Raw genomic sequence first — 27,101 nt, 5'->3', positions numbered from 1 at the left:
GAGTTCAGACGAGCACCTGCCATGGTAGTAACGATAAAACAAAGACAAGCTTGCAACGTCTCTCCTGTGGGAGAGAGGTTGCAGAGAAGAGAAAAGGGCATCATCCACTAAACCACGAAGCCTATTTTGTACTCTGTCAAGGCAGGATAGGCTGTTTTTAGCAGCTCCTGCCAAGATGTGGTAGCAGTACTCCATCCTTGGGCGCACTTGGCTTTTATACAGATAGAGAATTGCATCAGGGGTGAGATATCTTCCGGAGCGGTAGAAGGATCCCACCATTTTTCCAGCGATCTTGGCAACTGACCCGATGTACGTATTCCATTTCAGGTCAGGGGTAAAAGTCAAGCCCAGAAGCTTATGAAAATATGGAGCTTCCCCTAGACGAGAGCCACCCATATCAATTGATGCCAGATGGGGATCAGAGCATTGATGATGTAAAGATAGGAGCTTGGTTTTAGATACATTAAAAGTAACCAGTCACCTCCTCCCCCACTGTACCATGCGCTCAAGATCAGAGGAGAGAGAACGAAAAAAAAAAAAGACAATTAAAAGCAATGCTGGCAATGTGTGGGAAAAAAACAAAGAACAAGTCGATAGACAATATCCCAATCAATCATCTCTTATGAACAAGTGGAAAGACGATAGTGGTTTTACATCAGCAGACTTAATTTACAGCACAAACTTAACCGTACCAGTATATTTGGATAGCATTTTCGATACTGACCCTTCATTGAATTTTTTTGATAAATGGCCTTTATTTGCTACTCATAACATTAACGGCCTCATAATACAGATTGGAGGTTAGCTCCTCCCAGATACTTTTTTTTCTTTCTGTTGCACTAGAGTGGGAGTCAATCCTGTCGTGACATACCGAAACGTATTGATGGTAAAGGTGGGTCTGGTGATATTTTTGTAAATAAATAGCTCCGAACGGAGAATAAAAATATTGGTACTTGTACAGTTTAATCAAGACATTAAAAAATGGGTGCTAGTGCACTTACTGATCCGCGCCATTTTTAAATCGTATTTCTAAGTTTAATTAAAGTTTTATATGTTTTTTTTTATTCACTTGTAAGGTTAAAGTATAGAATAGGTACAAAACACCCTCCCCATGTTAAGAAAGGCTTTTTAAATGATAATGTGATTATTTCAGCACGGATCAATAAGTGCACTAGTACCAAAAAATGAAAATATCAAAAAAGGTTATATTGCACGTATCCGTTATGGAACGAAGTTCTCCGAAAAAATTTTTTTTGGTATTTGATAAGGAGTGTGGATCCTGCGCAAACGTTTGCATTCCACGATTCGCTCCCTTAACGGACATGCGCAGAAGGTTGTCAGATACGTACAATATAATCTTTTTTTTCGATATTTTCATTTTTTAATGTCTTGACTAAATTGTACAAGTACCAAAATATTGATACAGACTAGAATCTTAAATTAAAGTTAATCCGGTTCTAGGCTCAAAGGGTAGTATTTGTTTTGCTTGGTTCTCCTGAAGCCATCACACCAGGCATCACCTACCACAAAAGCGGTGGGTGGATTAATCATAAACAGATCCGACCAGAAATTTTTTTAAAATAATTCGTTATCAACTGTAAACGCCTAAAAGTCCCCTTCTGAGGAGTGAGAGTTAAATCAATAATAAAAATAGATGTGATCAGGTAAAATATGTGAAGATTGTCACCAAACGTTAAAAACATAATCGTTGAAATATATAATTCCAGGTTAAGAATATTCAAAGATAAAAACCAACAAATTTGACGAGGTTTATATAATAGTGCTCAATAATAGAGTAAAATACACTTTTATTTTTATTCAAATATTATTAAAAGTATATATAATACACACACACACTTTGTGACTCTTCGAAATTTGAAAATAATTTGGAAGCATTTAAACTGTCGAATAGTTTCCTGAAATTGAGTTTTGAAAGCTATTTGCATTGAATTTCATAAATAGAAATTAAAACATTACAAGAAAAGTAAAATAGTTTTTTTTTTTTTAATCTAATGACCAATCAATGTTGTAATAATTAAATTCAATATTATAAATAGCATTAAAAATAAAGTAAAATAAAATAAAAACATTTTGAATATCTGAAAATAAAATAAATTTCGGAAGTATTCTGAAATATTTTTTATAAGAAATTATAAATATAAATTTCAAAATATATAGATATAATTTTTTTTGATGGAGGGACTTGTTAAGAGTTTGGATTTTTTTTTTAATTAAAAGGACAAAAAGGGCTAGTACAAATGTTTTTTGTAGGTGAGGAGGCCAATTGTATAATTTTTCTGAACAATTTAGTAAATTATATGAAATACACAAAGAAAAATTATTTTTTCAGTAAAAAAAAAAATTCAGTTGTTATATGCTGTTTTTCAGCGTCTCAATTTTTATTTTTCAAAAATTTTAAAGGCGCTTCTGGTGATTCAAAAAAATAGGCGACACGAAGTCCGCAGCGAACTGTCCCAGATAATTTTATTTTCCTATTTAAAAAAAAATTAAAGAAATCAATAAATATTTCATAAAGTAGTACTTGTGCAGCTATGTTACCGTGCTAAAATAATGTATTTATTTAGAAAGCCATTCTAAACATGGAGAGGGGAGGTTGTTTTGTAACTATTTTGTACTTTCACCTAACAAGTTAATAAACAAAAATACCGTAAAAATTGAATTTAACTTAAAAATACTATTTCAAAAATAGCGATGTAATCGTACTTTTTCTTTTTTAATTATTATAACAAAAATTCCAAACAATGAAACAGTAACATTTTATTTTATGCAAAAAAATAAATGAAATTTTTTTTGTGACACTTTACTTCCGACTTCGAGTCGCCTATTCTTCTGCATCAGCAAATAATAAAATGCAATGTAAATAGATCGGTAGTTTTTCATTTTCTTTTTCGTATCAAGAAGTAGAATTTCATTTTGTGTGGTCACTTTTTCGGCGGTGATCGTAACTAGTTACCGGATTTTATCGAGCCAATATGGGCAGCCATGAAAGCTGATCTATACAAGCACTGTATTTTTTTTTTTTTTTTAACTAAAAATCTAATAAACTTACATCTTTCGAAAAGGAAATTTATTGCTCTGAAAGCTCGAAACAAATCAATCGGTTATATTAAATAAAATTATCGGGGGGGGGGGAATATTTTCAAGAAAAACCATTTCTTCCAAAATAACGTTTATATATATATATATATATATATATATATATATATATATATATATATATATATATAAAAAAAGACTATAGGAATTTTTTTTATGAAAGCCGAGCTAAAAAAAAAAACCCAAAAAACAAAAACAAAAAAAAACGCTTATTATAAATAATATATAAATATCTAGAAACCTATTTTGGATGATTGAAATTAGAACTAAAAATTATAATTTTATATAATCTTAAAAATAAAGAGGATTTTTTTAATATATCATATTAGAAAGTAGGCCACTACTACCACCACTACAATCATCACATTTGTAACAGATTTAAGAAAATTACGTAAACATATAATCAAGCTTTCACTCAAAAAGAGTATGTTATAAACAAATAGGAAGTAATAACGGATAAAAAATAATAACAAAGTGGGTAGTTTAGCCATCTGCTGAATTAATTCGTATTTTTTCACTAAATAGTTTTTTCTTCTTCCTCACTTTTACTTCCGGTGCTTTTTTATTTTTTGTTGTTGTTTGTTTTTTTGTTTCAAACATGTACCATGAGACATTACGAGAGAGAAGAAAAAATATAAATTGCAATCAAACAAACAAACAAAAAAAGACCCACTAAAAACTCCAATCTTACCGTATTATTTCACGAAGATGAAGAATGTCTCATTTTTTTTTATGAAGAATACGAATATCTTTCTTTTTTTAAACTTTTCTTTGGTTGAAAAACGTTTTTAGAGAGAGAAAGGGGGAACGGAAAAATGGCTACTTCCTTGCTGGTGAACTCAAAAAGAAGATCCGTTGGCATTGTTTTAAAAATGGGTTATTCCCTTTCGATGAGAGCTTTTAGGGGACACTTTTTAGCCAGGCTGGGTTGACTGATAGATTAGCTGGGATTAAGATAAAAGAAAAAGATCGAAGAGAGGGAAACTGTGAGGAGCCGACATGGTTTTTACGTCAAGGGCAGATTCATATCAAATATGTCTGCTGCCTTGAGTGTGAGAGAAACGGTGCTACTCTAGACGCGTAAAGAACGAGGGAACGTAAATGGCTTCATCTTCAAATGCGAATAATATCATAGCTCCCTTATTAATAATTGACAAAATCATGGAAGGCCCCATGTGAGATAGATTAGTCATTTCAAGCCGAATATCGGGGAGACTTGAAAGGAAAATGCCTCGGGAGATGGACGGACGATGAGAGTGAGTGACCAAAAAACAAAGTTTCCACTTCATTGTTTCGACGGAGATAGCAGGCGGGACGGGTTTGTTTTTAACAAACAAATAATTAACAAAAATGTTTCCCTAGGTTTTCGTAAATTTAATTTTAATCAAATTCATATAAATAAATCTATTTACAATATTAAGCATAGAAGTAAGACCGGGTCGGTTTTGTTGAGTAAGTGCGAGTAGGTTAGAAAGTGGGGGATCGATTTCTAATAGTAACCGTATTAAAAAGTGATCCCTCCTAACATTTAATAGTAGTATTAAGATGTATATAGTGGCTATACACACGCTTCTCATACAATGAATTTAAATGACTGATCAGGATAAGATGGGTGACCGTCTGATAATACCAGGTGAAAAACAAGATACTAGTTAACGAGTTTACAAGCCGAGGGAGGGCAGACTGCTAATCTACAATAAACAGTTCTGGCCTTTTCGTTGTGATCTGCCCCAACCTAAAACAGGCTGTCGATGACGGATTCAAATGGCTTACTGCAAGTGGGTAATCAATGAATAGATTGATTTGTTGGGTTTGTATTACTGTACACAGATTGGAAAAAGTTGTCAAAAAAACAAATATATAACAAATAAATGTTATCAAAGGCAAGATAAGTTACTTTTCTGCCAAACTGGATATATTTTTTGTGTTTTTATTCAATGTAACATATTTATTCAGCTCGAAAAACATACAGTGTTTACCGATGTATTCGAAAATTCAAGATGGCGTCTCACACCCTCTTTAACACCGTAAGTTTGGAAAAAGGTGTTATAAATAAAAAAAACTATACAAAATACTATTAAAAACCCGCCGAATATGTGTCAACCTATGTCACGGTAACATATATTGAGCGAGTTTTTAACAGTATTTTATCCGGTTTTTTTATTTATAACATTTTTTCCCACACTTACCGTGTTAAAGAGAGAATAAGACGCCATCTTGAATGTTCCAATACATCGCTAAACACTGTATGGTTTTCGAGCTGAATAAACATGTTACATTGAGTAAAAACACGAAAAATATATCCAGTTTGGTAGAAAAGTAACTTATCTTGCCTTTGATAACATTTATTTGTTATATATTTGTTTTTTGACAACTTTTTCGAATCTATGTGTACAGTAATACAAACCCGATTTTTTTTTTGTAAAGTTAAAAGAAAATCTGAGAAAATTACCTACACTTTCTTCCCTTACATGATTAAAAACTTATATGAAAATGAACAAAATATTTTCAAAAATAAAAATTTAAAAGAGAATGAAATAAACATTCACAAACTTGCGATCGATTCAATTTATTTTATCACTCCAAATTCTTGAAAAATTAAAAGCTATTCGATAAAATTATAAAGAAAAAGTTTTACTTAACATTGTTTTAAAGTCGCCCATTCTCATTCACTTATTTAAAAAAAAAAAATGCAGAAAATCTTCATGATGTATGTACGTACACGTTACGGGACGAAGATCATATTCCAAAAATCATATAAAATGATCAAGTATTCTTTAACTAAGAAAATCAAATTTTATGACAAAGCTAGACGTGGAATTTTTGATCGGTCATGTTTTTTGATCTAAGGGAGGGGGGACAACTCAATTCGAACTATCAAGATCAAAGCCAGCTTTATAATGAATATATTTAGTATTAAAATTGCTAAAATACGTAAATGTTTATTTTCTTAGTTAAAAGAGGCGACAGATCAAGTTTTCTTTTTTTAAATATGTCCGTTTAAGCAAAAAAAAAAAGTTCCTTTACATGTCGAAAATAGTAATATCAAAAAATTACGAAAATTCATGGAGTAGAAATTTACTCATAGTCAAAAGTAATTTTACAGAAAATTGTATTTTTCGTAGCTTTTAGAGTAGACCGTGAAAGATTGCAGAAACAGGTGACATAACCCCAGAAAGCATATTTTAGATTACATCGTAATAGCGTCCAACATGTTTAGCCGATATTGAAAAACTTTTACTAAAAACACAATAGCAGTTCGTAATTGTTGGGTATATTACTATTGTAGTAATAATGTTTTATATCAAAAAGACAGTTTAAAAAATCGATCTGTCACCTCTCCCTCCGTGTTTTTTTTTAATCGTTCTCGTTCTGTGACAAGTGCGTGGTTGGTACAGTGGTATGGTACACACACCATGAAGATTTTTCGGTACCTATGCATTTATGTCACCGTGCTAAAATAACGTCATTATTTAGAAAGCCATTTTTAACATGCGGGAGGAGAGGGAGTTTTGTAACTATTCTGTACTTTCACCTAACAATTTAAATAAAAAAAAAATATCGTAAAACTCGAATTTTACTTGAAAATACGATTTAAAAAATAGCACAGTAACATAAGTGCATAAAGCACTGATTTTTCTGTATTTTCTTTTAAATAAGTACAAAGAATCTTAGTACTTAACAAACATCGTTTTTAAACTATCCATTATTGTCATGTTTCCGAAGTAAATCTGGGTATAAATATTTATATATTTACGATGACAAGTGCCTATCGAGTTGACCGTTTGGCGTTTGTCAGACAAATAATCAAGTTTTTAATTTCTATGTATGACAGGTTATAGTATTTTTGTAAGGAAGTAGTTTAAATATTTTTTTAGTTACAACAAATGATATGGACATCAGAGATTATTATTCACATTTATTTTTAATACAATCAGTTCTAAGTGACAATTCTCAGAAGGCTATCATTACAAGCGATTATTCTCCACTCCACTAATAGAGACTAATGTGTATTTTTTAATAATTAAAAATACATCGTGTGTGTGTGTATGTATATATATATATATATATATATATATATATATATATATAAAAACACCAAGTAAAAAGACGTGATTTTTTTCTCGCACCAAACGAAACTATTACAAGTAGAGTGAGGAAGCGAGAAAGTAAATAGCAAGTCAACCCCCCCCCCCCGCTATTTAGTTGAATTTACGAAGAAACTCTCCACCCTACATAATAATAAAAATAAGGGTGACATTTTTTCTTTGGGGATCATAAATCATAAATAGATCATTAATATTTTTATGATTTTAAACGAATATTAGAGCGAATACTGGCGAAGCATAACTTAACGGAGAGTGTACACTAGTAATTAAAAATAAAAAAAATTAACCAAACACGGGTTTTTATTACTGTACACATAGATTGGAAAAAGTTGTCAAAAAACAAATTTATAACAAATAAATGTTATCAAAGGCAAGATAAGTTACTTTTCTACCTAACTGGATATATTTTTTGTGTTTTTATTCAATATAACATGTTTATTCAGCTCGAAAAACATGCAGTGTTTACCGATGTATTGGAAAATTCAAAATGGCACCCGACTACTGTCTCTTTAACACGGTAAGTTTGGGAAAAGATGTTATAAATAATAAACTAGACAAAATATTATTAAAAAACAACCGAATATATGTCAAGGTAACATATATTGAGCGAATTTCTAACAGTATTTTGTCTAGTTTATTATCTATAATACCTTTTCCCAAACTTACCCTCTCCGAGTTGGCCGCCATTTTGAATTTTCCAATACATCGGTAAACACTGCATGTTTTTCGAGCTGAATAAACATGTTACACTGAATAAAAACACAAAAAATATATCCAGTTAGGTAGAAAAGTAACTTATCTTGCCTTTGATAACATTTATTTGTTATATATTTGTTTTTTGACAACTTTTTTCCAATCTATGTGTACAGTAATACAAACCCAAAACGGGTTAAATTTAGTAATAAAAAAAAAAAAAGAAAAAAACTTTCGGTACAAAAAACAAAAACAAAGTACTGATATCGACCCGGCGCCCGCTACTACGAATTCGGAATAGGGGCATGTGAGCGAGAAAAAGTGAAAGCAGTTCAGGGAGACGTCCCCCACAGCAGAACCAACAGTATTTTTACTTGATTAAATAATTAGAAATAAGAAAAATAATTTTTGTTTTAATTATTTTTATTGTGCATTAATTTATAACAGTTTGAAATATGCTAAGCATAACAAAAAAGCATTGGTTGTTTCGATAGAAAAAAAAGTCCACTAATGTCAGCCCGCTGTTACGAATTTGGAATAGGGCATGCATGCAAGAAAAAGCGAAAGTAAAATCAGGGAGATGACAGCTACAGGAGAACTAAGTTTTGTTTCAAACGTTTCCTCTGATAGATTTTGATACTTTGCAATTTGGAGATTTTAAAGGTTTAATACTTGTACAAAAAGGAAAAATAACAAACCTCAAGAGATATTATGGTACTAATAAGGAATGGCCACCCTGGGGATTTCGACTCGGTCCCGCAAATGGCCAAAGCAGTTTACAATTTGAAAGCCGCGAAGAAAAAAAAATGTAAAAGCAGACGGCATTAAGCATGCGAAGGAGGGCTAAAGATTTTAGCTCTTCAAAAAAAAAATAACAACAAAAAAGGAAAAACGTGGCTTTCAAATCGTAAGCTGTTTAGTGCTTTGCTTCGGCGATTTCCAGGACTGGATCGGAATTCTCCCTCAAAGTATCGAAATTTCCGGATGCCTATTCTATAATAAGTACCAATATTATTAGCGAATCATATGGTGTTACTGCTAAATATTAAACAAACTGATACAATCTGTTTTGCTTATATCAAGGGCAAGGGCTCTTTTTATTTAAGTTAAGAAATTACTCTAAAAACACTTCAAGCCTTAAAAAAAAAAAAAAACAACAAGGGAAGGAGGTGAAAGAGTATATAACTCAATAAAGTTTAGATCATACAATTTACTTGTTAATACTTGTCAGTACTTGTGCAGTTTATGGTCCGTGCTATTTTCAGGTAGGATTTTCAAGTCAAGATACCGTAAAATTGAATTTATTTATTAAATTGTTAAATAAAAGTACAACATAGTTAAAGTGCTTCTTCCAGTGTTAACGTTATTATTTTAGCTGCTCTGTGAACTGTAGGCGTCCTACTTATTTGATTAACTAATCTGGTTGAGATCTTGAAGTATTGATCAGTATATATACTTACAATAAATATATAGTATAGGTGATACCTAACATTTAAATATATAAACGAAAATTAACAAGCATTGTGTGCATCGTTAAATACTAAACGGTGGCTATGAATATATAACTAGCTAGCACGTTACGGAAATCGACTCGAATTAAAAAAAAATTCGATGTTATTTTTTCTAACGTTTTATTTTTATTATTATCTTTTGATTTTCAGGAAACTTTACACTTATATATTTACGAAAAAAATAGATAATGGTTTTATTCGTGAAATTGCAATAGCATAAATCAAACAAACCGGTCACCCCCTTCTTAACTGCTCGGGCTAAACGAAGAGACTCAAACAAAGGCAAATTGAAAACCCGAGCCGGTTCAACATACACCGGCCATCTAACATCCGATCATGACCAATATTAAATAAAAATACATCCCTACCTTCTTGCAGTTCTTATGTAGCCATGTTCGAACTGAATCGAACATGGCAATCGTTTCCACCGACTCGAAGAACTTAACATTTGGCCCACCGTCTTTCTTCCGCTGGAGCGCCATCTTCTCTTCTTGACAGCGGAGTGAGCAAAACGTTATTCCATTTCGTAGCCGCAGCTACGTAAACTAGAATTGCATTAGTCACGTCTGGAATTCCTTTCTCTCTCTTTTTTTTTTTTTTTTTTTTTCTTACTTATTATTTATTTATTCTTAACGGTGTTTCTTAAATCTTGGTTAAAAATATTTATTGATCAACTCACAATCTAGTGTCCATACTTTAAGCGATTGTTTTTATAGCAGTTGACATGCGCTTTCTGGACCAAACTAAACTAGTTGATTAAAAAGTAAAACATTACGTTTTAGCATTACTCATTTTTTGTAAGATGGAAAATTGCTGTAACAACACTACCAGACAAGATCTCGTTTAGTGTTTCTCGCAGAAACGTAACTTTGATAAATACAAAGATACTGTTTTTTTTTTTTTTTTTCATTTTTACTATTGAAATCACAAATAAAATACAACAAAACAAAAAATAGACTAATTCTTTTTTTTATTATTATTTAAAAGAAATATATATATATATATATAAACAGGATTATATTTGGTCCCATTTTTCTCTAAGTCCTCCCTCCCCCTTAAACAATGTCTCCACCCAGACACCGCTGATGTTTGCAAAAACTCTTATAAAAGCAATAGTATTCATTCATCTCTTAAGACATTTTTAAATAAAAGAATTTTAGATTTATATTTGAATTTTGCTTTAAGAATAATTTGAAAAAAAAAATGTGTGTTATGTTACACATTCTATTTTGTTATGACTAAGTATTTTTTAAGAAACTAGCTTAATATTTTAGTCGATTCCTATTTTAATTACGTAAATTATGTGAGGTGAAATGTTTTAGACATTACTTTTAAATAACTTACTTTTTACTTAAACCGTTATATATATATATATATATATATATATATATATATATATATATATATATATATATATATATATATGTATATATATATATATGTATATATATATATATATGAAAAATAAGATAAGATCATTAAATAAAAAATCATGAACTTCACTCATCGCCCTTCCTTAGCTAACATTTTTTTCGACTTGTTTTTAAAGATAACTACTTTTCATTGCGGCATTTCACGTGTACAATGGATTTTGCTAGCAAGCTTTTATTTTCACACCAGCTAAAAAAAAAGTCAGTTCTTTTCGTCTGAAATTTCAAAAATATTTGTGAATTATAAATATATTTAGAATATCTTCTATGACATTTTATTACTTGTTTATTTATTTATTACCTTTTGTATTAATTATTTTTGCAATTGAACAAGGACATTCTGAGAATGTCATTCTCTTTAATTTTCAATCAAGTCTTGTTAAGTTTGTTTACGGCTTTCTGTATTGCTTATCTGCGCGTACTCAGAAAGCAAACGAGAGGTTTTGCTCTTTTTATAAGCATGCTGATTATTGACTTTTTCCGTCTTTTTTTTTTTTTTCGTCTGCTGTCCAAATATAAGTAATAAAAGCACACAAATGCAACATGTCGGCTTATAATTTAATTAAATATCTATTATAAATGTGAGTTAATCAACATTTGTTTCAACAAGGCTTATGGTTGTTGGTTGTTTTTGTTTTACGGCATATCAACACTTTTCAGGTTATTTAATGCCAAATCCAGTGATTTTGAAGAAAAAGTTTTTTATTAGAATATATTTGTTTTTTTTCGAGTCGGTTTCTATTCAACCCATAGTTGGGACTCGAATAGTTACTACCACTCTGACTCAGAGTCGACCTGGGAGCAATGACAATCAAAGGGTGGCTCCACCACACTCCTCAAAGCCCAAAAGCTGGGGCCTCACCATCGGATATAGTTTAAGGTCATATCTAGGACACACACACACACACACACACACACACACACACACACATATATATATATATATATATATATATATATATATATATATATATGATGATTGCAACGTCTTGTCAGACGAGTGCCACTCCCTCAAATTTAAAGTCCATGAGCCCCAAAATGACTTTTTTTTTAGTCCTACCGTGAATTCACACGCTCAAGCAAGCATGACACCGACGACGGTCATTGAGATCAATTATTACATGCTTCCAGCATTTCAAGCCTCGACACATCACAACTTTTCCGTCGTCACAGGATCATTTTTATGGACAAATGCCTGAGGGAGTATCTATACACAGATGATGTTACAGAGTCTTAGCTTTGTACAACAACTAAGTCTTTCTCTCGGTTCAAAATGTTGAGATCCAGCAACAAGCAAGAGCAAAATAGCCAGCAACAAGTCAAACTGCAGACCAGCTTAATGCGGGTACTGGTCTAGGTGTGTCAGAAATTTCGTGAAAATAGTGAATAATTCCACCCCACTTTCCAAGCTTATAACTCCTCGAAAAATGTAATTCAAGCCCTAATTGTTTTTTCAATTAAAGGAGCAAGGACCAAGGTTTCATTAAAAAAAACAAAAAAAAACAACAACAACAACAAAAAAAAAACAACGTGTTTTTTATTTAAAGGTTTTAAACTTCGGACTTTACAGGTAAATTTCTAAAAAACTGTTCTTTTTTTTGTTTTAAATTCGAATATATTATTTATTGACCTTTTCTCTTCAATTTGTGATACATAAGACTTTGGTACATAAATTAATTATTTACTTTTTAATAGACATTTCAAAATGGGAGGCGTGAATTATTCGACCCCCTGCCTTTCCAAGCTTATAACTCCTCGAAAAATGTAATTCAAGCCCTAATTTTTTTTCAATTAAAGGAGCAAGGACCAAGGTTCAATTAAAAAAAAAAGAAAAAACAAATAACGTGGTTTAAAAAAAGGTTTTAAACTTCAAACTTTACAGGTAAAATTCTAAAAAACACTACGTTTTTTTTTGTTTTAAATTTGAATATATTATTTATTGACCTTTTCTCTTCAATTTGTGAGTAAATTAATTATTTACTTTTCGGTGAGTAAATTAATTATTTACTTTTTAATAGAAACTTGAAAATGGGGGGGGGTTAAAAAAAAACAACGTTTGTCTAAAATATTATATTCGGTTTATTGGAAAGAACATAAAATTTCACATTGACCCTGAAAATATCGTAAAAATAGAATCAATAGAAAAATTTTGATAGATTTTTAAAGTTCAAAAATTGAAAAATATTGAGTTCGGAAAATTCATTACTGTTTTAAAGAAAAATATTTATATTACTTTTAAAACAACTTTAATAGTTTATTTTGGAAGTATAATCCATAAAGAAAATAAATAAGCCACTTTTAACAGAGAAATTACGAGATTTTTATATTTTATTCGCAGTTTCGTGTTAGGGGTGTCAAAAATTCCTACAAAAATTCTGATACACCTAGTACTGGTCTCCTACTTTATGGTTTTTTAAATCAGAGATTTGCTTCTCCTAGAAAGGTTGCCTTCACCACAGCTTACGGGAGCCTTCTCCACCCCAACACACACATACATACACACAAACACACACAGTGCTAGTTGGCCGTTGACCTCGAAAAAGGGTTCATTCGCCCTTTGGAAGGCCTTGTTTTTGATCCTTCAGGGAGACTAGCCACCCTCCTCACCAAACAAGTCTGGTGGGGGAACCAGTTTTGTCGCCGGTGACCCGACCATGAGGCAGGTAGTACTGGGTTACATGATACCAGTAGCATATGACATGATCTGACATATATATATATATTAATGAAAACAAAGGGATGTAGTGTTTACCTAGGTGTATCAGAATTTGGGGGGAATTTTTGACACCCGTAACACAAAACTGCAAATAAAATATAAAAAAAAACTTGTAATTTCTCTTTTTAAAGTGGGTTGTTTATTTTCTTTATGGAATATACTTCCAAAATAAACTATTTAAGTTGTTTAAAAAATAATAGAAATATTATTTTTTATTTTTTAAAAAACAGTATTTACAAATATATATTTTATGTGTTCATGCAGCCATTTTTTTTTTTTTTACGTAATGAAATCAAATGAATTCTACGAGTTAATTTTTTTCAATTTTTAAACTTTAAAAATCTATCAAAATTTTTCTATTGGTTCAATTTTTCAGATATTTCCAGATTCAATGTGAAATTTTATGCTCTTTCCAATAAACCGAATATAATATTCTAGACAAGCGTTGTTTTTTTTAATTTACCCTCCCCATTTTGAAATGTTTATCAAAATGAAAATAATTAATTTTCTCACCTCAAATTTATATATCACAAATTGAAGATAAAAGATCAATAAATAAATAAGCTAATTTAAAACAAAAAAAAAACAGTTATTTGCAAATTTACCTGTAAAGTCCAAAGTTTAAAACCTTTTTTAAACCACGTTGAATTTTTTTTTTTTTAAGTGAAACCTTATAATCTTGTTATATAGTTCAGAAATTTTCGTATAATTACAACAATTTTTTCTATTTCATTCAGTATTTTTTTTAAATATTTAAAAAAAAATTCACTCCATAAAGCAGAAATAAAATATATTAAATCAAAAACTCATGTATTTCTTTAAGAGAATAAAAAAAATAAAAAATCGGTAGAGTTTTTTTTTAATGGCAAAAACTGATAAGTGAAATGGGATCATTTTTAACTACGGTGGCCCATATTTACTAACTTTTGTTTACAGCACACAATAGAAAGAGACATTAATTCTGGCGCTTAAAGCCACCGAAGATTTATACTCGAAGAAAGCAGGCATTTGTCTCCCTTTATTTCATCTGTGAAAAACATCTGATGTCGCATTTTTTTGAATCCTTGCTTAAAAAAGTATTTTATTTAAAAAGGACATGGAATATAAAATATAAATATGGATAAATTCTTAACAACGAAGAATGGAAGTACCCATTGATTAGTATTTTTTTATAGGCAAGTGATTTTTTGGAATATATATATATATATATATATATATATATATATATATATTATTGAATTAAATTAAAATTTATTGCTTTTCTTTAAATATTTTTTAAAGAAAACCGATTTAAAAAAAACAAATATTGCATAATTTGCTATTAAACCTGTTATTTTTAAAAAATTTGGTCTTTGCTCCTTTGACTGAAAAAAAATAGAGGCTTGAATTACATTTTTCAAGTAGTTATAAGCTTCGAAAGATAGGAGGTCAAATTATTCAAGTTTTTATCACGCATTTTTAATGATGAGTTCTGACACTGCTAATGTTTACCTGATATACGCAATGGTAAACTTCAAACTAATATAAATAACAGTATTTATATATAAAAAATTTAATCCCAACCGAATTTAAAAAGCTCAATACGCAATAGAGAGTAGAAAATTAAAACTTTAAGTTGAACTTTACAATAAAAATTTATTGTTCGACTGAATACTCCAAAAACCAATTTACAAAGTCCTTTATTCCGTGGAGTTTCAAAGAATGCTATTCTTGAAATCGATGAAATAGCCCATTTTTCAATCAAACCAATTGATTTCCTTCTCTTGGAGACCCATCGCAATGCATCTCGAGGTAGCTTCACATTCCTGTCGCAGTGACTTGTGAGAATTTTATTCTCACATCGTTTAGAACTCTGGCAGAGCGAAAAATAGACACAACATCAAAAAACGCACTTACCTGGCTGATTAAGGCAGTTTGTCTCATCTTCTCGATTGCAAAATTATGTTGCGACATTTTGCTGCTCAGCAGAGCCTGGTAGTTAAGACTTCATAAGAAGTGGTAGGGAAAAAAATCTTCTGTGAAAATTACCATTAGTCCATGGCTTTAGGTCCATATCAACAATGTTCTAATAGAAAAAATCGGATAATTCCGCTGAAGAGGTAAAACCAAAATCAACATTCTTTGCTGATTAGAAAGACGATATTACATCAAGAAAAGAACATTTTACTTAGTAGGTTAAATTATCTCAAAGGTACCATGACAATATTAGGCGCCAATGCCTTAAATTAATAAGAATATTAAAAATGAGTCCGTCATGTATGAAATATTGGCTTGGGCTAAAGTTCTAAAGTTTTCAGTTTTAACATGTCCGTGCTTGCCGGTTAAAATTCAAATGAAACAATGAGAAAGGCTGTAATTAAAACAATGTGTTAAACCAATCAACCAATGAAGTGACATGATTCAAGTCATGTAATTTCACACACACAGCCAAAGGAGCAAAGAAAAAGTAATGGATATCCATTACATTTTTCCAGTTATTAAATACAAGGTAAATATGTATTTGATTGTCAATTAAGTGACAAGTAAATAATTCTGGTGGTCGCAAGGACTTAACTAACTATTGTAGTTTTTTTTTTAAAAAGAACTATATGTGTTTCTGTCTGCTATTATAAATGAGTTTATAGCCAATAAACCTAATTTTATCTAGATTACTAATATATTAATAACAAGAACAATAACGAACATAAGTCAAATGGCAACTTAATAAATGCTGAAATTAAGAACTTAGTGTGATACTTTTTCTGAACAATTCAGACAAATCCACTCCCCAAGATTATCTTGTTGTTTCGCCCTAATACAGTCAAAATGATACCAACTGTCACAGGTGTCCCAACACACCATAGAGATGATCCATCATTTGTGACAGAATAAGTTGGATAGAAGAAGGGACTACCTTCCTCTATATATTCTGCAGAAGATGACGCAGAAACAGCCTTTAAATCCAGTTTTAAGTAATGAACCTGTTTGCAATCGTCCCTTAATACACAGGCTGAGCAAACTTAGCCATTGTTCCCATTAATGAGTCTAAGCACCTTGCCAAGACTCCAAAAGGGTTGAGTATTATTTGGAGATTTAATTAACACAATTTCTCCCACCTTCTGTCGGCAATCACTCGATATATTAGCATCAATCTCTCTCGAGGACAACAAGTAATTTTTATGCCATATCTTTCTGAATTTTTCAATATGCCTCTGTCTACATTCCAGAGATTGCAAAAGTTTTGCTCAACTGGGAGGATCAGGACACAAATAGTCCAATCCATAATTATTGATCAACAAGCATGGATTATAACCAGTTTGTAAAAAATGATTATGGGGTTAAAATTTCGAGACCCCCTTCAGAAGCAGTAATATATGTAAGCGGTTGATCATTGATCCCTTTTTCCACATTGGAAAGGATAGTTAAGAAATCAAAATACTTGATTTTCTTTCTACTTATTAATTTTTTCAAACATTATTTGATTGTTTTTATCATCCATGCACCTCCTTGCCAAGCTAGATAAAGAGGAATGGTGAGGTGACTAATTGAAGTTGACCTAAATTTTCTGTCTGAAACGAAGATTTCAGATAACATGATGCCAGACGCTAAGAAGGTCTTTGCATTGTCCAAATAAATATGCGTAAGAACACCAAACAGATTGGTGAATCTAATAAATGCTAATATAAAGGATCTAGTGCTCATATCTGGTAATAGCTCCAGATGTATGGCATGAAGATTCATGCGGGTGGACAACATGACATACATTTTTGTGTCTTCATCATTGTATTTTACCAAAAATGACCAGTAAAGTCAATACCCACTTGTTGAAATGGGTGAACAAATTTGTCCAATGAGTGGGCAAATTGAGAACCCGGAGGTGCTTTATATGGCAATGAATTGAATTTTTTTTACAAGTAATACAATTACAGAGAATTTTCTTTACTGATTGCCTCCCTTGGGGAATCCAAAAACCAGATAACCTCAACTTAGAAAGAGTTGGATTGGTTCCCAGGTGGCAACAATTTAAATGTGCCTCTTTAATAACCAATTCAGTTAAACGATCATGTTTTCCCAAAAGTATAGAAAATTTAACTTCAAAGGAGTGGATGTTGGAATTTTGTATATGTCCGCAACAAACCAAGAACTGATATCCTTGGAGGCACAGTCTTATTTGAAAGTTGGTTCAAATATTCCAACTCATAAGGAAATTCTTCATCCAGGAAAAGAGCAACAATTTAGCTCTATGGTTGGTATTTGTGTGTCGGTGTTTCAACTTATTACAGAACCACAAAACTTTTTCAAGGACATTGATTGCCCTAGTCAATGATAAGAAATCAGAAATATTAAAATTCAAGTAAACCAACGAGAAAAGCTGTAATTAAAACATGTTGAACCAATCAACCAATGAAGTGACATGATTCAAGTCATGTAATTTCTCACAGACTTCCACAATATATTGTAGTGTACATTGCACTGTAAAGAACCTACTTTTGATTTTATAAAATTATTTTTATGTATAATAGCTTGCATTAAAGTGCAAAAGTCAAGTATCATGCTTCTATTGTGCTTTAAACAGAAACATTCCTTTTGAACGTGCCATTGTCATATAAAAAAACCTAGTGTTGATTTCATATGCCTGGCTTTACTGCTTGTGTGGTGATAATGGCTTGAATTTAAGTTTAAAAATGGAAAAGTCGAGTATCATTGTGAAATTATGCTTTAAACAGAAACATTCATTCACCTCTCATATCAAAGACTCTACTGTTTGTTTTATGTATTTAGCCTTTCAACTTGTGTGGTAATAAAACTTCTCAAATGCACTTGTGATGTTAGAGTGTGTAAGATGTTAACTTTGGTCAAAATCGCCTGTTGCTTATTTCATCAGATTATTTATATTATCGATACTTATTGAAGACATTCCACCACAAAACCTATCTAAGAACACTGCCAGGCACATAAAGCACCTTTGTGTGAAATAAAAATCTACTCAGCCGTTTTCAAGTCTCTAGAAGTGTAAGCCATGTTTAGTTTCAGAACAGTTTCTGATGGTTCGTTGTTCTAAACAAGTCTTGAGAGGTGACTGGTTTGCAGTAGACAGAACAGTTTCCGATGGTTCGTTGTTCTAAACAAGTCTTGAGAGGTGACTGGTTTGTAGTAGACAGAACAGTTTCCGATGGTTCGTTGATCTAAACAAGTCTTGAGAGGTGACTGGTTTGCAGTAGACAGAACAGTTTCCGATGGTTCGTTGTTCTAAACAAGTCTTGAGAGGTGACTTGTTTGCAATAGACAGAACAATTTCCGATGGTTCGTTGTTACACATAAGCCCTGAGAGGTGACTGGTTTGCAGTAGACAGTTCCACAGAGCAAAATATTCTTACCGTGTCGAGACAGAAAAAACATGCGAAATTGCTACAGAAAAGGTTTAATATTTATGGAGCAATTCTGGTTTCAGATTGGTTGGTAGCAGAACGTGAATTAATTTGATTCGTCAGTTCCTAGCAGCATCATTTATAAATAGAATCGCCTGACTGTGTGGGATCATACCCCATTATGAATAAAAAATATTGCAATAGAGTCCATAGAGAACAAACTCACAGACACACAGGCACACAAAGTACCTTTTATATAATCATAAAGATAGATAGATATATATCATCTAATCTCATGTCCGTCATATTTCAGGACACTTCACCACTGAATCTACATGATTTCTCCAGTTCTCTCGATCTTGCATGGGAGTAAAATATCAATTTCTCCTAAAAACCTTTCCAATCACCGATAGCCATGAATAGTAACATTCTAGCTAAAAGTTTGTCATTTAAACTCCTTAGCTTAACATTCACAGGTAACATGAATTAGAATAAAGGCATAGAAGGCATTGCCAAGACTGCTGAAAAGGAGGTGAGCTCCCTCTATCATGATAGAAAAAAATACTCACACTTGACAGAATAGGTACTCCTGGCTTCGAATAGTGTATTTTTGGTGATAGCAACATCTTTGAAAAGTGCCAAGAACAGCACTAACAATTAATATACATGTAGCTAAATTAATAATAAACATTATAGCAGAATGTATGCGATAACACAATTTCAAAATATGTTAAATAATAAAAAATACTGACGAGTTTTCTGTAAAATTTTATTATTATTTTTTAATCATCATAACAAGTATGTAATTCGTAAAATTAGAAGTTTAGTTAGCATATTTACCTAGGAGTGTTATGTAGTAGTTTGTAGTTTGTGTTATTCCATTGGTTATTGACACAGCTGAGCTGGAGCTCCACTGCACCCAGGCTGTTCACTTCATACAGAGGGTCAGTCCGCTAGACGATTAAGGTTTGGATTAGGGTAGCCTGGTGTTGGTGGCTGGTCAGATATCTTTTCCAGCCAGATGTCCAGTTGTTTCTTTGAAAGTGTCAGGGGACACTCTCCTTATAATTCTTATTGCGGCTGGAATACAGTTGAATGTTCTTGTACCACTGTAGGTGAAGCTGTGGTGAATGAGGGAATTGATCCTCTGTGTAGTCCCAGGTGTAGTTTTTATATAGCAGAGCCTTCTTCACCGCTGGTGAGTTATTTCTACTATTGTTGTGTTTGAGAGCCTTCCAATATTTTCTATATGTAGATGATAATATATCGTTCTCTTTGGCATTGTAGTGAATATAGTTTCAGCTTCTTAAGCCTCTCCTAGTAATACATTTGGTCTATTTCACATATTTTGCTGGTGAATGTTCTCTGGGGTGCTTCTATTTTGCAGATTTCTGATACTTTTTGTGGAGACCACAGCTGACAGCAGTATTCCAGCCTTGGGAGGACAAAGGATTTCCATAGTGTGAGCATGCACTCCCTGTTGCTACTCCTAAAGCTTCTCAGTATCCATCCTGTTGATTGTCTTGCGATCACCTGTGGTGTGGTCAATATGTTATGTAAAGGTGGCATCTTTGCTCATCGTAAACCCCTAGATCTGTCACTACTTCCTTTGATGTGATTTCTTGTTGCCCACACCAGTATCCAGATTTTTCCTTGAGATGGTCTTTATTACTATAGTACAAATTTGTCCTAGTTTAGAACCATGTTGTTGTCATTAGCCCATTTCATAATTGTTATATAATGTCAAGAAGCACCAAAAAATTTGACAAATCAAAATTTGTTATTAGATTGGCTGATAGAAGCTGTATTACTGGAATGAAACATGCTAGATGAGACACTGCAATTTACCTGAGAGATAATAACAATAAAAGCTAAAAACAACCCTAAAAGAAGTGTGGTGCTGCTCCTGGCTTTGGATAGCGTATTTCTGGTGATAGTAACGTCTTTGGAAAGTGTCAGGAACAGCACTAACAATTAATACACATGTAGGTAAATTGGCGAGTGAAAAAGATGGATAAAGATATGAATGTTATGAATGGGTCATCAGTTAGCAAGTGCTAAGTCAACAACGAGTATTTTGGAATGAAAGCGAGAAAATATAAATTAACAAACAAAATATATTTATATATCAACAATTTTATAGAAATGTAAAATATACTTTCAAAGACCAAAATTTAGTGAGGAGTTTTAAAGTTCTTGAATAAGAAATAGACAAAAGTGTCAGAAAGTTTGTTTCAAAGTTCTGTTGTGTGTGAGTGTATGTTTTTATGTGTGTGTGTGTGTGTGTGTGTGTGTGTGCGTGTGTGTGTGCATGTGTGTGTGTGTGTGTGTGCTCATTCATCCTGCACATCGGTTTCTCATCTAACAGACTGAATATTTTTTTAAGCACAATCAGCAACTGAAAATGAAGATGCCATCTATCTTTTGAAAGCATGTGAAGCATCAAAAAGTGAAAATAAAATTTAATATTTCAGACAACACAGAAAGAGTAAAGTTGGAGGAATATATGAATAAAATAGAGAATATTAAGCAAAACTACTGGTTAGTATATTCTACGTCTCCTACATTACATGCAAATAAAAGTATAAGGAGAGTAGAAAGTGGACCCTGGGTTTACTTTCAACAGCCTCATAACTCTTGCTTCCCTTATTTTGTCATTTAGTCCTGACATTACATGAACAATGTTTTTGACAAAGGGGCAACAATTGCCGTTTTCTAGGTTGGAATCATTAAATTTTGGATTGTCTCCTCCTTCCAAAACTCTTCTGAAAATGAAAAAATATATTTACAGTAGCTTTTTTTAATTTTTTTTTTTACACAGGAATCACCACTTATCAAGGCCCGGAGCCCACTCGAGGATAAGGGTTAATGTGTACACATTACTCAATGTGATTATAGCGTAGTAAACATAAGTAGTGGGAATTTTGTAAATTGGATTGCTTAGGGGGACGGTTCATCAAGAACTTGTTTACGTTGGACTTGAAGACAATCAGATTGTAGTCATCTGGAAAGCAGGCAAACGGAAGAGAGTTCCACAGGCGTGCAGTTCTAAGAAAGAAGCTTTGTTCGTGGAATCTACATTGCACTTGTGTCGAAAATCCTACCTAAAGAATAGCACAGTTCGTATTCTGCATAAATACTAATTTAAATTAAAAAAATTTTTAAAAATGGAAAAAATGCATAGTTGTGTGTATTTATCTCTCATCTTTTTTACTTGGTCCGTATTCTGCATACGCACCTTCAAAATAAATACATCTATTAATATTTTTTTTATTTATAAATAAAAATAAATAATTTTCTTTTGAATAAAATAGTTGGTTTTATAAATTTTGTTTCAGTTTCATTCAGTTTATTGTTATATTTGTGACTTTTGATACGAGTTGTTGGCTGTAAACTTCTGGCACCAGTTGTTATATTTGGTGCTATAAAGTATTGTATCTCAATACCCGATAACGACCGTCACAATAACAAAATTAACATATGGTAGCAAGAAAGACAGACAAAATATTAAATTAAACATTTATTGAAGAAATGCAATGGATGAAATATCTTCTTGTTGATAAGGAGTTTCCGAGAAGAAGAAATATCAAAGTTCTGGTCACCAAGGTTAGTTAGAGTGAAATTAATTAGAATTGTCTCTTATTAATAAGAAGTTTGCGAGAAGAAGAAATAACAAAGTCTTGTCATTAAAATGTTTTGTTGCTACCATTAAACAAACAGCTTCTGCTGCTATGAGAAAGAGAGGGCGAACACATTCATGTTAGTTATTGTTGCTGCTGCCAGAGAAAGAAAGGACAAAGGCATTCCTGCTACCTGCTGCTGTTGTTAGGAAAGAGAGAGTAATCCATGTGAGGTGTTCAGACAGCCTTCACCACTAACTGCTGGTGACATCTGATGACGCAAACCTTTATATAGCACATGTGCGGACCTAGTTGAGAGCAGTAGTTTATGCTGCGATCAGACAAAACATTTTGTTGTTATTGTATTGCAATGTCTTGATTATCCTTGTTATGAGGGAATGTTTGTTTCCCAGAGTCCACATTTGTTTGTTTCTATTTAAACTTGGTGTGACTGTGAATGAAATTTAGATTAAATTTGTCACTTGTAGTCCTTTCATAGATATTTTATCACATATTTCCGTATCTGATCTGTCAAATTTTTTCTGACCTTCTCTCTCTTAGTGTAGCTATTTTCTTGGGTAATGTGCTTTTCTCAATAATCCTTTGCTATAATGAACTGTGTATCATAGTGGAAGGATGAGTGGGTACAAAAAGCATAGTTTCTGACAACTTAATGTGTCGTTAGCAGTTGATTGAATATCGTAGTTAAGCACAGGCTGGCACCATTGTCGCTTACATATCAATGTTGTCATATCAGTGGCTGCTCCTGGTGTTTGGCGGTCTTCGCTCCTGCTGATGCAATCTGTGTTTTGTTTGCATATAGGTTCGATAAAGATCTTGTATTTCCCAATATAACAATCCTCACATTGCATGAAAGATGTTTTCGACAAAGGGGCAAGAATTGCTATTTTCTGGGTCAGGACAATTAAATTTTGGATTGTCTCCCCTTCTGAAAATGAAAACAAAATATACTTCCGGTCAGCTAAAGTGTACTTGTGCCAAAAATCCTATTAAAAAAATAGCACAGTTCGTATTTTGCATACGTAACAATTTAAATTCAAGAATTAAAAAAATGAAATTACAAAAAAATGTATTTTGCATAAGCACCTTCAAAATAAATAAATCTATTATTTTTATTTATAAATAAAAGTAAATAATTTTCTTTTCAATAAAATAGTTTATTTTTTAAAAATTTGTTTCAGTTCCATTCAGTTTGTGTAGTAGTGTGCTGGTTTCCTATTTCGTTTTACATTCAGTCAGTTTCCGTTTTTTACATAAAACATTATTCAGACCTCCATTTTGTTTCTTTCAACAGAAGGTGTTAACATTACCTGGCCATACTCCTTCCATATGTGAGAAATTACAATTATAAGCAAGCCCCTCATTGGTTGATTTGGCCACCTACTGTCTTTATTTAGACCAATAAAATTGGTCAATGTTTTTAACCGTCAGTGATAAGCTTGGTGGCTTTTTTTGATTGCCTTTTCCTTCTCAGGCAGTTCCAGACATGCAGCCGAAGAAGGAACATAGAACTCAACTTTCTATGAATATGAGGCATTTGGGCGCCTCTACCCTTTGTCTCCTTGAGACTTCATTTTTAAACCTAAATAATTAGGCTAAATTATTATTATATACTAATGGCTGCACCACGTCAGCACACACAATGCTGAGTCAAACACAAAATTGAGTACACTCAACATCGTCTTACCATCAATGCTTACCCTATGAATTCGGAGTATGGGAAATTCCCATATGCACAAAAAAATCACTGAAAAAAACAAAAATACCCTAACTAAAGGTAAGGATAATGAGTAAATGTTGGATAAAATGATGGTTAAAATGATTACGAACTTGCCAGGATTCAAACCTGGAATCTTCTGATCCGAAGTCAGATGCATTATCCATTGCGCCACAAGTCTTGTCCGTATCCCAAAAAATATTACCGCGACTGTATACAGATAGTGCTAAATTCCATTGACATGGGCAGATAACTTTTTCGACAAGTTTAGGAAACGGCCCCAAAACCATTATTTTGGGCTTTTTGTATGATTCTGGATTGTTCGTTATGAACCATATATAGATAAGGACAATATAGGGACTCACACCTTTCAGGGAAAAAAAATAATTTTTCAATTTGGTGCATCCATTCGTAAGTTTTATTGGTATATAGGCACACACACATAAATAAACATTTAAAATTTTATTAATAGTATAGATGTCTCCCAGAGACTTTTTTAAGGTTTGAATTATCGACATGTCATTAATGACTTTTCCTTCAAATGAATATTAATTATGAACTTCTGTAATGTTGGCTCAAATCGAGAATTGAATCCTTTCATCAGAAGGCATCATACCAACCCCCTTAAAATGACTGTAATTAATCCAATCTTTGAACAGTACTGTATCCGGATACCAGTTCCTGATGAAGATAAAAGAACAAATACCTTTCAAGGTTGTTATCAGCTCTATTCAGAGGCAAATTGGGTATTTCCTTTTTGCAACGAAGAATGAATAAAATTTGTATTGAATTTTAGAGTTATGCTTTTTTTTTGTAATTGTTTTGTTAATTTTTTGCCACTGACTTGGAGCAAAAACAGGTGAGATAAAATATCTTACACATAGTCGTCTTGTTCTGAATAGGCTTTGTGTAGACGATTAAACTTATTTCTACATATATCATTAATTTTTCGATTAAAACATGATTTTAGGAAAGGAAAAAAAACTGTTTGAAGGTAATAAAACTTTGCTGAAACCCAATCCCTGTAAATAAGATACCATGTCTTTAACTATAAATAAAGTAAAAATTATGACAAGAAAGTGACAGTGTCCATTTCGGAAAATGAAAAAAAAGGTCATATCCTCTACTATCCTCCTCTAAAATGAGATTCTACTTTTTTTAGGCGATTATGCGTGAACACTGAAAAACTTGGTGAAAAGAAAAAAACATAAAACAATTATTTAGAATGTGGCATCAGTTTGCATACGATTGTAAAATGAACCTCCATTATTTGCAGACCATGCTAGGGTTCAGTTAACCGACATTATTTTTTTGCTATGGGAGATTAATTGTGCGTTATTTATTTATTTTCAGGGAGGGGGGGGGTCTCCTATTAGGTGATTACATGAAGTTTTACAACATTGCTGCTTAACTTAGGGTTAAGTGGTAAAACAGATTTGGTTAACTAAAATATAAGAACGGCCAATAAACAGGTCATTTTAAATTAAATTTAGGTGGTTGTTAAGATAGAGTTGACAGATTGATTATTTTTTAAACATGTGGTTTTAAGTAAAAACAACAGTGCTTACATGTCCTGTCGAAAATAGTGATATATTGTCAGAAATTTGACAATTACATCATGCCTCCCATTGTATTGTTTTGGGACCAATCAAAGTGGCCAATTTTATTCTCTACACAGCGTTGCACTTACACGGGCTTTCTGTATTTTGTGTGTTTGTTCTTCAGTTTCAGCTAAGAACAAACTGGATGGACGCAGGGAATCTGTTCCAGTTACCACAAGCAGCCAAACTCTAGAAGAACTCTGAAACTCTACCCCTGCAGGAGGCGTGGAGCCTCCAACTTTCATTTCTTTGAGACAGTTTATCTTATGCCTAAATAATTAGGCTCATTACCATGAGTCTGAATAGAATCAATTCATTTCATGCTTAAATATAGGCACATCTCCATTAAGTCCGTTAAGAGACTTTCATTGGCAAGAATTGCCGCATTAACATTTTCATGGACTTCTGCACTATGCTGAGAGTACGAATATCGGATCCTTTACATCTGAAGGCATCTTATCGACCCCTTTTATGGCTGCAAACTTATATCTTCAAATACAAAATGAACCTGCTTCCATTTCCTGTTGAAAATAAAGACTATTACCTTACGAGGTTGTTACTAGCTCTGTTTTCAGAGGCAAAAGATGGGCATTCTTTACATGGGAGCCGATCGACAAATACTTAAATGAATTCACTCACTCACTCGGCGCTCCGCACTCTGTGTTCGACGCTCACTTCATTATTCACTCTGTGCAAGCCTTTTCTAGTCTCACACAAAAATACGCATTCACATTTCAAGCCATACTACTTGTCATATACATACGCGCACATATCCACACACGTACACATATTCACGTTCGCGTATATACATACACATTCACGTGTATATACACACACGCTAACGTACACACATACGTGCACACAAACATATGCGCACATGTACACACAAGTAGATATATTCACATTCACGTACATACACTCACATTCACGTGTATACACACACAAGCTAACGTGCGCACACAAGGACAACGTTACTTCCCCTTTCAAAGGAAATCCACACATGCGCAAAAAACCAGCGGAAACACCTATAAAAGTAAGAGCAATAAGCAGCTTCTCCCTTTTCGGACTGAGAGGTTCGACGAAACAGCCGCCTCCCGAAAGGGAGGCGCGTGCCTCACGCCACTTGCTACTATGTGCAACAAAAAGCCAACAGACAGTACGTACACTTTATACGCTTTCTCTCTCCATGAACTGGATTGACATTCTCACTCTTTCTCT

General features: G+C 32.5%; 2 protein-coding genes across 13 annotated transcripts in view; both read right to left on the bottom strand.

Annotated features, from left to right (window-relative positions):
* Nucleotides 1–10,165, bottom strand: part of LOC145284488 (SWI/SNF complex subunit SMARCC1-like) — an 87,200-nt gene extending 77,035 nt beyond the window's left edge. For 4 of the 10 annotated variants that reach the window (XM_080133356.1, XM_080133359.1, XM_080133357.1 and 1 more), the window contains exon 1: nt 9,799–10,165. In XM_080133356.1, the coding sequence (XP_079989482.1) occupies nt 9,799–9,912 (114 nt within the window). In that variant the 5' untranslated portion in view covers nt 9,913–10,165. Of the gene's footprint in view, nt 1–3,808; nt 4,376–9,798 lie in introns of those variants that run through there. The other 6 variants (XM_080133354.1, XM_080133358.1, XM_080133362.1 and 3 more) reach the window with 4 other exon arrangements.
* Nucleotides 10,166–22,044: 11,879 nt separating this feature from the next.
* Nucleotides 22,045–27,101, bottom strand: part of LOC145284494 (uncharacterized) — a 30,551-nt gene continuing 25,494 nt past the window's right edge. For all 3 annotated transcript variants that reach the window (XR_013868846.1, XR_013868847.1, XM_080133370.1), the window contains one exon: nt 22,045–23,493. Coding sequence is in view for 1 of the 3 variants with exons in the window: in XM_080133370.1 (XP_079989496.1) it covers nt 23,168–23,493 (326 nt within the window). In the remaining 2 variants the exon portion in view is untranslated. The remainder of the gene's footprint in view (nt 23,494–27,101) is intronic.

The sequence above is a fragment of the Euprymna scolopes genome, chromosome 9 (assembly GCF_053919585.1).
Source record: "Euprymna scolopes isolate OS-2025 chromosome 9, ASM5391958v1, whole genome shotgun sequence".
Classification (NCBI taxonomy): domain Eukaryota; kingdom Metazoa; phylum Mollusca; class Cephalopoda; order Sepiida; family Sepiolidae; genus Euprymna; species Euprymna scolopes.
This window is presented reverse-complemented; position numbering and strand designations above follow the sequence as displayed.